The sequence below is a fragment of the Narcine bancroftii genome, chromosome 3 (genome assembly GCF_036971445.1).
Source record: "Narcine bancroftii isolate sNarBan1 chromosome 3, sNarBan1.hap1, whole genome shotgun sequence".
Taxonomy (NCBI): Eukaryota; Metazoa; Chordata; class Chondrichthyes; order Torpediniformes; family Narcinidae; genus Narcine; species Narcine bancroftii.
Window position 1 is genome coordinate 221,210,185 of NC_091471.1, and position 15,933 is coordinate 221,226,117.

At 39.8% G+C, this 15,933-nt stretch overlaps 1 protein-coding gene across 8 annotated transcripts in view; it reads right to left on the minus strand.

Annotated features, from left to right (window-relative positions):
- Positions 1-15,933, minus strand: part of trim2a (tripartite motif containing 2a) — a 239,418-nt gene that overhangs the window by 118,207 nt on the left and 105,278 nt on the right. For all 8 annotated transcript variants that reach the window (XM_069926689.1, XM_069926688.1, XM_069926687.1 and 5 more), the window contains 2 exons: positions 3,365-3,602; positions 775-926 (listed from right to left, as the gene is read on the minus strand). In XM_069926689.1, the coding sequence (XP_069782790.1) occupies positions 775-926; positions 3,365-3,602 (390 nt within the window). The remainder of the gene's footprint in view (positions 1-774; positions 927-3,364; positions 3,603-15,933) is intronic.

Here is a 15,933-nt window from a genome sequence, read left to right on the forward strand (position 1 = left end):
ACTGGGCTGCCCATTATTATATTTCATTCTGTCAGCCCAGTTTTTGTTGACACAAAACTAAATGGACATGTGACGGAGGATAAGAACACCAAAGGCTGTCAAGGGGAGAGAGAAGAGAAATTAATTTACGATGACTGACAAGAGGTTATCCATCAGTCAGGAAAACAGAATGCTTCTCTTTTTAAAAAAAATGGTGGGCAATTGAAAAATGCTACAAGGAACTAAGTATCTTTGGTCACAAGTCATTAAAACTGAGAGTTGTAACTGGCTATTAAGGAGCCTGCAAAAGGATAAGCAAGTTCACATCTGTCACACTGTGTGGAATTTTTTGCTCCTTTTCAAAAAAACTTGAAAAATATGTGCTTCCAATCCCTTTTACCTGGACAATTTTGTCCTCCAGCCCATAGCACTCGCTCCAACATTTCATTAATCTTAAACATTAGCTTAATTTCTCTGCATGTGCTGTAGGATCTATTAAAGCGTATTTTCAGCACCTGCAGTCTTTTTTTTAAAAACTTAAATTCTCTTCTCTTAAAACTTTTTGTGTCACTGTTAAAGAAGCCTGTCCACTGAATTAACTAGTTCTTAATAAATTATGTCTCACTTTCAAAGCAACTTGATGAAGGGCTCAAGTCCAAAATGTTGATTATGTTTCTTTATCTTTGCTTTACTAAGTACACTGTTTGACCTCGTGAGTTTCTCCAGCATTCTGTTTCTACTTCAACCACAGTGTCTGCAGACTTCCATATTTTACTTTTTATACTCAACTTATACCTTTGCTTGGCAGCTTCTAGTTGTGTCTGCAGGGAAGCTTTGTGTTGCTCTACCACGTCCTTGAGAAGAACAGTTGGGTGCTCAGCATGTTCTCCTTCTGTGCATTCATGACACATTGCTGTCTCACAAGACCGGCAATAAAACTCCATCACCTGCAAAAAGAGGATAGCTCATTACATTGGTGGGTGAGGGGGGGGGGGTGACGACACTATTATTTCAACACTACAATTTTCAAATTTGCAGAACATGTACAGTACATTTCCAATCCAAATTTAAGATACAAAAAAATTCTCTTCAACCTGCGTTCAAATGGTGGAAATTAAAATTATTGATTTCCAGCATTAGTCAAGTTTAGGCCGGCACAGTTGGCGTAGTGGTCAGCGCAACGTCTTTACAGTGCCAGCGGGACCAGGATTAGAATCCCACGCTGTCTGTAAGGAGTTTGCATGTTCTTCTCATGTCTGCGTGGGCTATCCCCAGTGGCTCTAATTAGATGCAAATTGGGCAGCACGGACTCGTGGGCTGAAATGGCCTGTTGCCACGTTGTATGTCTAAATTTAAAATTAAATTCTAAAAATTTAAATTTATCATCATCTGATTGGACAAATACAAAACACAACCAAACATAACACACATGCAAACAAGATATACACAGGACAAGTATTCATACATGCAAATAAATAGATGGATAAATAAATCGATAAATGAATAAATAAATAAATAGATAAATGGATAAATATTGTTTGTGAACATGGTTCAGATAGTTAGTTCCTTTGGTCGTTCATCATTCTCACTGCCCAGGGAAAGAAACTGTTTCTGCGCCTGAGGGTGCTGGCTCTGATGCTCTATTTTAGGAAAATTTTATTTATTAAATCATGGTTAAGCATACAATAATGGATACAATTTAAAAAAAAACAAAATACATACATAACATTTTTTATGTAAATAAAGAAAATTCCTACAGCCCCTCCAACCCCAACCCTAACCTATCCACTCCTCCCCACCTGCTCCAAAGGAAGAAGAACATAAAACTCTCAATCAATTATTTGCCATGGTTTGGAGCAACGCCATCAATGTGTGGAACTAGATTAATAATTCAGCCCGATAAATCCCGAATTCTGGCTCTAAGTTTTAACAAAAAAAAATTATGATGTAAATTATGTTATCTTTTCCAACGGAATACAAGATCTCATTTCCAAATGCCATCGCTGAATACTCAAATTAGGCTCTGATACCCCTGTATCTCTTTCCTGACAGGAGCAGCTGAATAATGCTAGCTTTTGATTGGGGGGTTGGGGGAGTGAATGTTTGTTCATTTTTGCAGCAGTGAAATTATTGGATTTAGTCCAGAAGCTGAGCTAACAGTGAGCTCAAATCCCACAAGGCCAGTGCAGAATTTAAATTCATTGAACAATCCAGAAGGGGCAACAGCGTGGTGCAGCTGGTAAGTCTGCTCCCCAATCACTACATCCACCCAGGCTCAATCCTACTGTCTGGGTATAGTTTCCAAATACTCTCTACAAACATTGGTTGCCTCTCCTGCACCAGTTTCCTCCCACATCACAAATATATGTAAGCTTGTAGGTTAATTATGCACCTTAAGTTTCCCCTTGGTGAGCGATGGACCTGGTCACATTTTATGGGTTGGTTGTTGGAAAGTGAACAAGCCAAATGGCAAACTGTCCTAAAAATCTATCAATTGTATTCAAATCTTTCAGGAGAGGGAACCTGGATCCCAAGCCAAACTAATGCGATTGACTCTCAAATAACGAACAAAGCTGGCCTTGCCTGGAAAAAAAAAGATTTGGAAAAAATGAAAATAAATGCATGAAATTGCCTTGTGTGACATTGCAGGAGGATTATTCAGGCACAGGCTGAAAATTAATAAAGTACCAGGTAATCACTGTTTACAAGTAAAATGGAGGCTGTGCCAACCTTCTCTTGTCCTATTTATCCACCTTCAACGTTCAATGATAGCCAAACAAATGCAAGTGCAAAGCTAGTTTTACAACTGTAACACACCATTTTTTGATTATTCCCTCTGTATACAGGGGATACTAATTATGAAGTCATTGTGTTATTACTGTGCTTTAGCTGCATGTGGTCATCGACTTCCATATCCTTCATTTTTTGTGCTATTGTAAAAAATAGCAGCAACCTGGGTCCCCACTTAACCACCGCAATGAAATTCTAATTAAATGGGTGGACAATTGATTGGGAAACATCTTGGCTCCACGACTTCGTGACTGAGTAGTTTTGCCACAAGATAGTCTTTTTTTGCAAAATCCCATTGCGTAAACATTGTCCGTGGGATCAAGATGCAGGAATGCCAGTTAAGGTACAACACACCCTTCTTGTGCATGTCCTAGCTCCCCTGAAAGAGAGACAATCAAGCCCACTTGGCTGCATTTAATTCCATCTTCCAGTGCTTCATCCAACTTTTCAACTGATCCGTATCTTGCTATAGCCTTGGACAATCTTTTTCTCTCTCAAACATTGTATTGTGATCAAGAAACACAAGGATAGTAAATCAAGGTGAATAAAATGGCAGCAAAAGTACAAACACGTTTAATACCATTAACCAACTTACATTTCCATCATGATTTGGGCAGGAAAGTGGTTTCCCTGCTGCTCCCGCTGTGACAGTCTCCAGAATGGTGGAGTCTTCACGATTATTGTCAGGTGTTCGCTGAAGAACATCCATTAGGTTTGTTATGAAAAAGTTATTCTGGAGTGCAGAAACTCCCTTTTCAGGAAGAATAGAAGTCTGGCGACAGATCGGGCAGGAAAGTGTTAAACTGTAGGCAGGGATGTAGTTTTGAAGACACCTGGTGAGAAAGAAAAAGTGTCATTAAACTATCTGATAATACTGCCATTGAAATTTTTAATCTCCAAAATTGTCAAAAATATAATCGCTCAACATTGCTCACATGCAACAGAAACTTAATATTAATTCTTCAAGAACAGGATAATAGTGTATTTGAAAAAAATTCTGGAATTCCTGGCGATCGAAAACTAGGCACAAAATAAATAGCACAATTATTTTCCAGTATTTGGCAAAATGATTGGTAGCCTTAATTTTATTTACAATTTTCAGAGTATTGCAAAACAATGACATTTCCAGATCGTGCAACACAACAAAACTGGCTATGGAGAAATAAAGAACAATGAACAGAAGCTAAACACAGGGGAGCACTTCAAGTCTGAGAAAACAACTGGTACTTTTTGAACCAACTTGCAGTTTGTCACAAGGACATTTATCAAAAAACAAAAAAAACCTTATTTCAGATTTTGTTCTTATTTTCAGCCATTGGTAGCTGAGAATGAAGTTCAGTTTACTCAGAAGAAGATTCCACAGCACAGGCATGCGATCATATTTTTTGGGCCACATTTCAGTAAGACCTGCCCCTTTTGAGGGGGCACATTTGACATTCTAATCTACCCTGCAGTCCAATATCACCAAACTAAACAATGTTTAAAACCAGCAATTGATCCACAGAAATCACACGAGTTTGCCTTATATTAGCAACAGAATCAAATGTTAATTTCTCCCTTGAAAGAAGTGCGATGTTTAAAACACAAAAAAGCTTGTAAAACTAAAATGTACTTTTAAGGCGTCCAACAACTAAACACTCTGATCCCTGAAGTGCCATTCATAAACATAGCATCTTAGAAAATCATTCCTTCAGATAATTAAAAACACAAGGTTTATAATTTCAAGATACAGCACATTGACAGGACCTTCCAGCCCATGAGCCCGCCCTGACCAATTACACCCATGTAATCAATTAACCTATCAACCCCTTACGTCTTTACAACATAGGAGGAAACTGGAACACGTGGGCCCACATTGTCACAGGAAGAATGTATAAACATCTAGACAGCTGAAAATTCAAACCTGGGTCATTGGTACTGAAATAGCTAACTGCTGCAAAGTGCCATCCATTTTGTCCTGGTGACGATCATAAAATTTGCCAAAGGAATATATTCTTTCATTCTGATCCTCATGCAGGAAAACTATCCTCACATACGATTAAAGTGGCATCAACCACAAAATAACAAGACAATATATTGCGGTACAGTGCAAGAACAGGCCTCTTTGACCTCTGTGTCTGTGCTGAAAATTATGCCCATGTTAAAGAACCTGTGTTGCTTGCATATATACATATCTCTCCATTCACTGCACCTTTATTTGTATACCTTGAAGTCTCTTAAATACTCCTATAGTAGTTAGTTCTACTACTACTCCTGGTAGCCCATTCCAGGCACCCACCAGACTTTTTAACAAAAACCTGCCCACCCATCACCTTTAAACTTGCCCCTTTGCCAATTAAATGCTTGTCCTCAGGTTTGTGGCACATTACCCTGTGTAAAAGATTCTGACCATCTACCCTATCGATGCCTCTCAATTTTATAAATGTCTATCAGGTTTCCTCTCAGTCTTCAATGTTCCAGAAAAAATAACCCAAGTTTGTCCAACCACTCCTTATAGCTCAAACTCTCTAACTTGGCAACATCCTGGTAAATCACTTCAGTAGCTTTCCAAAGCCTCCACACACTTCTTGTAAAGAATTGCTCACATTGGTGTACTTGGGCAGCTTGGACTCGTGCGCCAAAAGGTTCTGCTACCACATTGTACCTCCAAATTAAATTAAAAATACTCAAATCCAGCCTAACCAAAGTGTTATAAAGCTGCCACATTATTTCCGTACATTTATATTCAATCCACTGTTCAATGAAGCCAAGCACATGATAAACAAAAAAAGTGGAGCAGAAGGCTATTCAGCCCTTTGAGTCTGTTCCATCGTTCTATGCAACCACGGCTGATTCTATGACTTCAATATCCTATTCCTGCTTTCTCTCCTTATGTCATGATCTCTTTAGCCAATAAAGCCACATCTAACTCCCACTTTGATACATCTATCAGGATGGAATGGAATTAACTATTTAAAGTGCTACAGAACATTTAACTGATTTGTTGAATGTTGAGGGGCAGGCAGGGAGGAGCTGACCACCAGAAAAGGTAAAAACTGAAGTAGATCAGGATAGTGGACAACAGGGGGAAGAAGGATAAAATTATTGTATTTATTTTAATGCAAGAAATCTGATGAACTTAGGACATAGATAGGTACTGAACAACAGGATGTTGCAGCCATATAGAAATGTGGTCGAAGGAAGACCAGGATTGGAAGCTAAAATGTGACAGGCAGTTACAGCTGTGATAGGAATAGTGGAAGGAGAGGTTGAGCAGAATAGCAATATTAGTCACAGAGATCCCAGCAACCTTTGAAAAGGATATCACTGGAGAATTATTGTAAAATGTAGTTTGGGTGGAAATTAGGAATCAAAACAGAGTAATTACCTTTATGGGTGTATTCTATAGGCCACCACACATTCAACAGATCAAGAGGATCAAATATGTACAGAGACTAGTAAAAAGATCAAAGATGTTTTGCAGGTAATTTCAACTACTTCAATATTGATAGTGAGTGCCAAATTATTAGGGGATTGGATAGAATGAAGATTTTGTATATATGGGAACTTTCTAAAGCAACATATGGATAGACCTACTTGGGAAGTGGCAAACTTGAACCCGAGAAAGATGCTTGAAGCCAATCAGGCAACTGAATATCAGGATGGGAATAATTTGGGAGCAGTGACCACAATTCTAGCATTTTTTAAACATATGGAAAAGGACAAATTAAAATCCTATAATGGGGCAAGATCAATTTAATAAGATTAGGAAGGAGATCGCAATAGTTGACTAGATGCAAATATTAGAGAGTTAAAGCACAATTGCTAAATGGTAGGTATTTAGGCACTTTCAGGTGGCCAAAATGCCCCAATGTAAAGCTGCAAATTCTATCCCTATGTGGCTGTCGGGAAGCCACCTGAAAGAGCATGAGGCGCCTCTGAGGCACACAATCCAACCCTCCTCCGAGAGGGATAACCGCCAGAGCAATGAAGTCCCCCTAGGCACCTGAATGCAGCCGCCTGAAAGCGGCTGCTAAAGGGATGACAATCAGCTGGCGAGAGCCTGACAGCCCCCCTGCCCGCTGCCCCTGGTGCAGGACGTCAGCGCTGACAGCCTGCACCGGCCTCCCAAGCACTGACATCCCACGCCAGCCATCCCAGCGCTGACATCCTGAAGAGACAGGAGCCACAGTGCACTCCGAGGCGCATCCCGTGCAACTGTCCCTTTCAGGTAGCCAATGCTGCACTTTTAGCGCTGCCACCTGAACGAACATTCCACAAGTGTGAATCCGCTTCTACAGGTGAATTATTGGCGGAGAATGCACCTGAAAGCGGCTATTTAAGAAATTGAAATGATGGCCCAGCATGAATATGTTCCCAGTCAGGTGCAAGGCAGGAACAGGAAGGTAAGAACACTCATTAACAAGAGATACAGAGGCACAGATCAGGAAGAAGAAAAAAAAATCATACATTAGATATAGGTAGACAAGTGAGGGAATCCCTTGAGAAATACGAGAGCATAATGAAGAGGGAAATAAGGAGGATTAAAAAAGTTTAGATACTGCTTTGGCAAATAGAGCAAGGGAGAATTTAAATAGATTTTATAAGTATGTTAAGAACAAGAGTCCATGCGTCGAGCCAAATGGGATGGGGGAAAATCCTGATTTTGTGGATCTGTTTACTGTGATTGAGGATAAGTAGGAGTGGGAGGTAACTAAAGATGGTTAGGCATGACTAAATCATTAATGAAGAGGTGTTAACAGTTTTAGATCACATCTCCGGGCCCTCACTTACACAAGCTACCTGCCCTTGCAAACCACAACCCAGAATGCCCATGATGCCAGGGGTGAAGGGCTAACCTTATACCAGATAGAAAACATGTTGATAGAAACAGGGCTGTGTGTGAACTGTCATCAGCACTTTGGCTCAGATCAGTGCAACAGCTACTCCAGAAAATTGTCCCACAAAACTAAACCCTGTTGGATTTAAAAAAACAAAGAAAGGTGGCCTGATCGCAAAGACTGCATCAAAAGGAGGAGTGGGAGAGGCACTGATGAGAACTACTATGGGCGACGACCAATGGAGCCTGCCACATTCACAGGAAATGATCAATACCCCATTGGCCTGAACTCCATCAACAGGATTCTGCTGGCGTTCTGACAGCTGGAGGGGCAGGGAGTACTGGTGAAGGCTCATTCCTCTTCTCATAACCTGGTACGCAGAGCTAATGGAATGTGGCAGTTTACAGGTGACTACCAGAAATGCAAATCAGTACATAGACCAGAAAGCCTCAATTAGCAGAAGATCACAGTACAATCTTACGAGCCCCATGCCTATTTCTCCAGTATCGAAATTCCCACTGGATTCTGGTCTGTTCCACTGAGACTGGAGGTCCAACCATGATGTGTGTTCATCATATAGCAACAGCAAAACAATTAGACAGGACGGCCACAAGGCTTCCTTAGCAGACCAACCGTACTCCACGTACCACAACAGAGTCACTTCAGGGAATATCTGAAAATGGAATATGGTGATACAGTATATGACAACATTCTGATGCTTCATCATCTCAGGAAGCCCACAAGTGGGACCCAAGGATTCCTCTAGACTACCTCCAGGCCCAGGGGCACAAGGCAAATTATGAGAAAGCCCAATTGGAGCAGGGGGTGGTAATATACCTAGGATAAAAATTATGTCAGGGAAGACTGGAGTTGAAGCAGAAACAGACAACCATGAGGCCAAGATCCCCACTTACATAAAGGATCTGTGGGACTTCTTGGGATTGTGCAACTGCATGCAGAACTGGAGAGATAAAGACACTCAACCACTGAACAACAAGCTGCAGGATAACTGGTCCTACCTAATGATGGTTTAGGATATCGAGCTTGGCTGAAACTACATCCTGCAACAGGTCCTCTGTTCAGCCCAATCATTGGGAATAGCTGACAAACATTTATCCTACGAGTTCACAAGTTGGACTGATGCATGATTACTGTCCTCATCCAGGTACATGGAGACGTAGCAACCCACTGGATATTATTCTGTCAGGCTCGACAAGATTGCTCTGGGGTGAGGGAGCTGCCTGCAGGTAGTAGAAGCTGGGGGTGGTGCCTAGTTAAGTTAAAAGGTCCCATTGCGACTAAGTAGCACAAGAACAATGATGGTGATGGCTGCAATCCTCAAGACAGTCACTTGCTTTCTGCAGCTACCAAATTAAATGTTCATGACCTGCTGTGCGAGCTCCAGTGAGGGATACCACAGAGAACATCCCCTTGATGAATTTGAGATGGTGGAGTGGCTACTCTGCCAGAATGAGACAGGGAGGGGGAGAGAGAAAAAAAAAATTCGGACACGTTGGTTGGCTTTGCATTAGCATGCTGGAGAAGATGGGAGTGGGGCAGGAACACACTTTAAAGGATGGTATGAACCCATCTACATTAGGATAGAAAGCCCCCTTTCGGTGACACACCTCCCAGGTTCTGTTTGGGTGTGATTCCAGAGAAATGGGAGACAGAATCAGGGACCTACAGATCTCACACTGGGAGAACAACATAGAAATGACAAGAGACTGAACAGAAACCTTTAATGCCAATGGTGTTATTAATAAGACATATAGAAGTCCATGATTCATGGCCACCCTCAGACTTGCTGCCAATACAGACTACTGCATTTAATGGTAAATATTTAATTTGAGGCCATAAAGCACATGCTTGATTACCATGACAATTGGAGGGTGCCCACTTACTGGGGAACACTATTCCCAATGCCTGATCCATTGCAACATTGGTTAAAGCAAGGAGATGCTGGGCAAGAGAGCCATCTCCAAGGCACAGAGGTACTTCAGCATTTGCTCCCACCACATGGGTTAGCACAAGTGGCATCAGTATTAGAACAGGTCACCAACAAAATGGTTAATCATTGTGCGCAAGACTGTTTTACAGAACCTGATACTTGGACAGGATCTTGGCTGAGAAAGGAGACACATTGCTTGGATTGGTAAGGAATGTTGCATCTAAATTCTCAGCAGCTCCATGAAGATCTCTGATACCACTCAACAAGCAGGGAGGAGATAGAAATGCTTAAGAGTATTGCTGAGCCCACCATATGAGGTTGGTTCAGATCTCTGGTGATGTCCATTCTGCAGGAGTTGGTGATGCACAGCTTGACACTCTTAATTCTGTACCTCCTAATCCTGGCTGTGTACCATTGCTATCAACAACAACAATACCCCCCCCCCCACCCAGTCCAGAACTAAGCAGCTCCTACCAACTTGAGACACCTCAAACATGAGTAGCAATGTGATTCTGTGATCAAGGGAGAATCAAAGGGTGGCCTGAGGAGGGGGAAGAAAAAAAAGTTAATTCTGAAGTGTTAATAACATGACTTTGAGATAAACAGGTTTCTTCGGTCTCACAAGGCAGCCAAGCAACAAATAACCAATGGGACAGAAAAACTCAAGAGCAAAAATATATCACAGTTTGCCTTTATTTCTTTTTTTATATATTTGTTCTCCTTCAATGTTACTATCTATGTGAAGCTACTGAATGAGTTTACTAAAACACATCACCAACTTCAGCATCTGAACTTCAGTTGACTACTCCAACAATTCTGCTGCAGTCTAAAAATTTAAAAAGGTGACTATCTGGCATCTTAATTCTGATTTGAATGTCCCAAACAATTACCATCAGGTCAGTACCAAAGGAAAACACAATGAACGACCAGTGGTTCTGATATCCAAACTCAAAGCTCTGGTACACAAGCCAGCCTTGCCCCACTTTAATCTAATTGTGCAGTCGTCAGAGGTACATCTGCCTGTCATCAAAACAAATCCTTGGCAGATACCATCTTCCTGGTGCTCCTTTTAACCCTGGAACACCTGGACTTCAAGGACACCTTTGTTAGTCCACTGTTCAAGACTACAGCTCTTCCTTCAATATCTCAGTGCCAAACAAACTCAGTGTCAGACACAAGGATCTGGGTCTTAGCATATGCAGACTTCCTTGTTTAAACCCTCTGCAACTGGATCCTTGAATTCCATTCTAACATACCGCAATCCCTCCAGAAGGGCAATGTCTCCTCCATGACCAAATTCAATATGCAAGGAGGCACACTCAGCCTGCTATGATATACCATTGTGCCTGCCTAAAAAAACCTACCTCCTTATGTATCCCCAAAACTTTCTTCAACACACCTTAAATTAATATGCCATTGTTACCCCAGAAAAATAAATTAAATTTTAAAAAGTTCCTAGTTGTCCACCCTGTTCATGTCCCTCATAATCTAATATACTTTTATTGTCACCTCCCATTCTTTGTCGCTCCAAAGAGAAAAGCCCAGCTCAGTCAACGTTGCGTCATATGGCATATTCTCCAATCCAAGCAACATCCTAGTAAATATCCTCTACACCTTCTTTAAAGCATCTACATCCTTCCTGTAATGAGATGACCAGAACTGAATGCAGTACCCCAAGTGTGATCTAACCAGAGTTCTACAGAGCTGCAACATTACCTCACAGCTCTTGAACTTAATCCCCCAACTAATGAAGGCCAGCACACCATACACCTTCTTAAATGCCCTTGTGCAACAACCTTGAGGGATTGATGGACTTGGACCTCAAGATCTCCCTGCTCCTCTACACTGTTAAGCACCCTGCCATTATTCACAATCCCTCTTCCAAAGTGATTCAACTTCACACTTATTTGATTGAACTCTATTCTTCATCCTATAAATATCCTCTTATAAACTACAACCTTCTAAACTATCCACAACACCTCCAAAGATTACATCATCTGTAAATTACTGACCCATCCCTCCACTTCTTCACCCAAGTCATTATGAAAATCACAAAGTGTAAGGGTACCTGCTTACCATGAGGTACTTTGTCAGACACCTTAATAAAATTCATATACACCATATCCATTGCCTTGCCTACATCAATTTCCTTTGTTACCTTCTCGAAAAACTCACCAAAGCTCATGAGGACGACCTGCTTCTCACAGACATGCTGACTATCCCTGTCTAAATGCTCACAAATCCAGTTCCACAGAGTCCTCTTCAATAGCTGGCCCAGCAATGATGCAAGACACATTGGACCATGATTATAGGATTCTCCCTCTTTCTTTTCTTAAACAAAGGACTATATTTACCATTTTCCAATTGTTCAGTACTTCCAAGATTCAAGATTTAATTAATTTATTATCATAGTAATAAAACAGTGTTGTATGACATGAAATTTCTCTTTGCCTTCTGCAAAGCTGACAGATTTGCCACTGGCAGGAATTACCTGAGAACATCTTACAGTCAGTCAGAGAGAGAAGTAAGAGCCTCCCCAGAGTCACCAAATGTCCATAAATTCGCCTTCAGCACTTCCGCAGTCCCCTCAGCAACACTGAGTCCAGTACAAACCACTGACCTCCCGAGCTCCAGATCCGAACCTCCGACACTGTCAGGAATCCTTCAGCACCTCCTTGCATTTTGGCTCTGATAACTGGTATCCCTCCAGCCAGTCTCCAGCAGTCTGCAGCCCAGCCCGACCCTTCCAACAGCAGTCTCCAGCAGCCCACAGCTTCCCCCGGTTCCTTGCCTCGCATCGCCAAGAGCCTGCCACTTGCGCTGGTCTCTCAGCCACAGAGCCACCATCACCATCCCCATGGGTCATCTACTCCACTTCTCCCCCTCAGATGGTGCATGATCTTCCCATCCTCTGGTGCCCTTCTCCAGGTAAGAGGCTCTCGGGTAATTCATTTCCCAGAGTCTGCAGCCTCAAATGGTTGCTGCCGATTAATAGGCACTGCCATCTTGGGCAAAGACCCACAGTCATGGGATTTAGAATTTAAAACCCATTGGCTCCCTCAACAGGCTGTTCAAAGCCCGTTTGGAGCAATCAGCAGTCGACTGGCATCTGGACCCCACAGAAGCGCTGCATCTCCGCTCCCTGCGGGTCAGCACCAGTGGCAGCACCATCATTTTTCACTCACCCTACACCTAGAGATGGTGCAAAGGTCAATGTCAATTTCTTCCCTCACTTCCTGTAGAAACTTAGTGTATATCCCATCCAGCCCTGGGGGTTTATCTAGCTAAATGATTTTTTTAACCTCAACATGTTCTGGCACATTAGCCTGAACTACACTGACCTCACATTCACCATGGTCCCTCTCTTTAGTGAGCACGGAAGCAAAGTGTTCATTTAGGACCTCTCCTACCTCCAGGCAAATGCTCTCCCTTTTTCCCTAATCAGCTGTACCCTCACTCTAATCATCCTTCTGTTCTTCACATACATGTAGATTGACTTTGTTTTACTTAATGCTACTTATCAAAGCCTTCCCACATCCCCTTCTTGCACTTTTTTTGAGTTCCTTCCTGGCTAGTGTTGAATTCTAATGAGCCATTCCTGACTTATTTCCTAAAATTTATGCATGCTTCCCCTTCCTCTAGACTAGGTATTTCAGCTCTCTTTTTTATTTATTACTTCACTGTAAACATATATATAATATATATAAATATTCATCACTAAAAGTTATACAGTGACATTTTCATTTTCTTTCCCCCCCTTCCTCCCACCTTCCCTACCCCCTATAATGTAAATATGATATAAAAGAAGAAAAAATAATAAACAATTTTTAAAAAACACAAAAAAAAAGAAAAATTAAAAATTCCATATTTAAATATTGGTACCTTATTGGTTTAAGAGATGGAGGTCTGAAATCAGCAGTTCGTAATATATTCTATGTCTGGTTCCCAAATTTGTTAAAATAAAGTATGTTCATCTTTAAGATTGTAAGTAATTTTTTCTAATGGAATATGGTTGTTCATTTCTATATGCCATTGTTGTATTTTTAAGGTTGCCTCAGTTTTCCACATTATCATTATACATTTTTTTGCTGCTCCAAGTGCAATCATAGTAAATCTTTTTTGGGCTTTGTCTAATTTTAGGATTAATTCTTTGTCTTTTATGTTGTTTAACAGAAAGAATTCTGGATATTTTGGTATGTTACTTTTTGTAATTCTATTTAATATTAAGTTTAAATCCTCCCAAAAGGTCTTCACTTTTGTACATGTCCAAACTGCGTGTAATGTTGTTCCAATTTCTTGTTTACAACGGAAGCATTTGCCTGACATTGTTGGGTTCTACTCTTTTAACTTTTGAGGTGTAACATATAATCGATGGAGCCAATTGTATTGTATCATACGAAACCGATTACTTATTGTATTACTCATGGTTCCTGTGCATAGTTCCTCCCATGTTTTATTATTCACATTTTTAAATCTTTTTCTTTCCCAACCTTGTTTGGGTTTATAAATTGCTTCATCATTTTCCTTGTATTGCAATTTGCTGTATATGTTTGTAATGATTTTTTTTTACTTTCACGGTATCTGTAATTAAGAATTCAGGTAATCTTAGACTAGTTCCCAATTTTTCTTTTAAACTTTCAACTGATAGAATGAAAATATTACACCATGTGATATTCCACATTTGTCTTTTAATTGTTCAAATATTAATAAATTATAACAGTTGATAGTTTAATCTATACAAATGATTTAAATTATTATCTATCCTGATACCGAGTTAACATATAGCCTGTGATTGCCATTTAAAAGGGGATTCCTTTTTGCATTTTGTGTTATCATCTTTGTTCATTGGCATTACTTCACTTTTATTAACATTAATCTTGTATCCCAATATCTCTCCATATTCTTTCAATTTTATATATAATCTTTCTATTTATTTATCTGGGTCTGTTAAATATACTACAATAACATCCACAAACAAGCTAATTTTATATTCTCTCTTTTACTTTTATTTCTTTTATCATAGGATCCCTTCTTATCAGCTCTACCAATGTTTTATAGACATAGCAATCAGGGTAGGTGTCAATGGGCATCCCTGCCTAGTTGACTTACTCAATTTAAAATGGTCTGAAACATACCTTATTTGTTACTACTTTTGCCAAAGATCCATTATACAGTGCTCTAATCCAATTAATAATTTTTTCCTGGTAATTTGAATTTCTGTAGCACTTTAAATAGTTAATTCCATTCCATCCTGTTGAAAGCTTTCTCTGCATCTAGAGTAATTGCCACAGTTGGTGTTTTATTTATTTGCGCTGTATGGATTAAATTGATAAATTTACAGACATTATCTGCTGCTCTTCTATTTTTAACAAATCCTGTCTGGTCTACCTTCACTAATTTCAGTACGCAGTCTGTCAATCTATTTGCTAGCAATTTTGCAATTAGTTTAGAATCTGTATTTGGCAAAGATATTGGTCTATATGATGCCATTGACAGCTGATCTTTTTCCATTTTTGGAATTCCTGTAATTATTGCTGTTTTACATGGGTCAAGCAAATTCTGGGTCTCTTCCACCTGTTTCATTACCTCTAAAAGGGGCAGAATTAATAGATTACCAAATACCTTATAAAACTCTGATGGGAATCCATCTTCGCCTGGTGTTTATCATTTGGTAGCATCATTTATATAACTTGTATTTCTGCAATTGTCAGGGGTTTTAGCTATCTATTTTGATCTTCCAATTGTAATTGTGGTAGTTCAATGTTTGATAAAAATTCATCAATTTTGTCATTCTTCCCTGTATTTTCTGTTTGATACAATTGCTTATAGAATTTTTTTTTAATTTCCATTAATCTCTAATGGGTGATATGAAATCTGTTTATCCTCCTTTCTTATCGCTAAGATAGTTTTTTCACTTGTTCTGTTTTAAGTTGCCAGGCCAATATTCTGTGGGTTTTCTCTCCTAATTCATAATATCTTTGGTTTCATTATGTTTTTCTCCACTTTAAACATTTGTAATGTTTCATAATTTAATTTTTTCTCTGCCATTTCTCTCTTTATGTCTTCCCTTCTCATTAAATCTTTTTCTATAGTTATTATCTCTTTTTCCAACCATTCTATTTCCCGTTTATATTCTTTTTTAATCTTAGTTGTGTAACTATTTGTCCCCTAATAAAGGCTTTCAAAAAATTATCTTTTACTGAATTTGTATTTATCTCAAAATATATTTTGATTTGATGTTCAATGTATTCCCGATAGTCTTGCCTTTTTAACAATATAGGGTTTAGCCTCCATCTATATGTTTTTGGTGGAATATCCTCTAACTCAATTGTTAATAACAAGTGTGAGTGGTTAGATAAAAGCCTTGCCTTATATTCGGTCTTTTGAACTCTC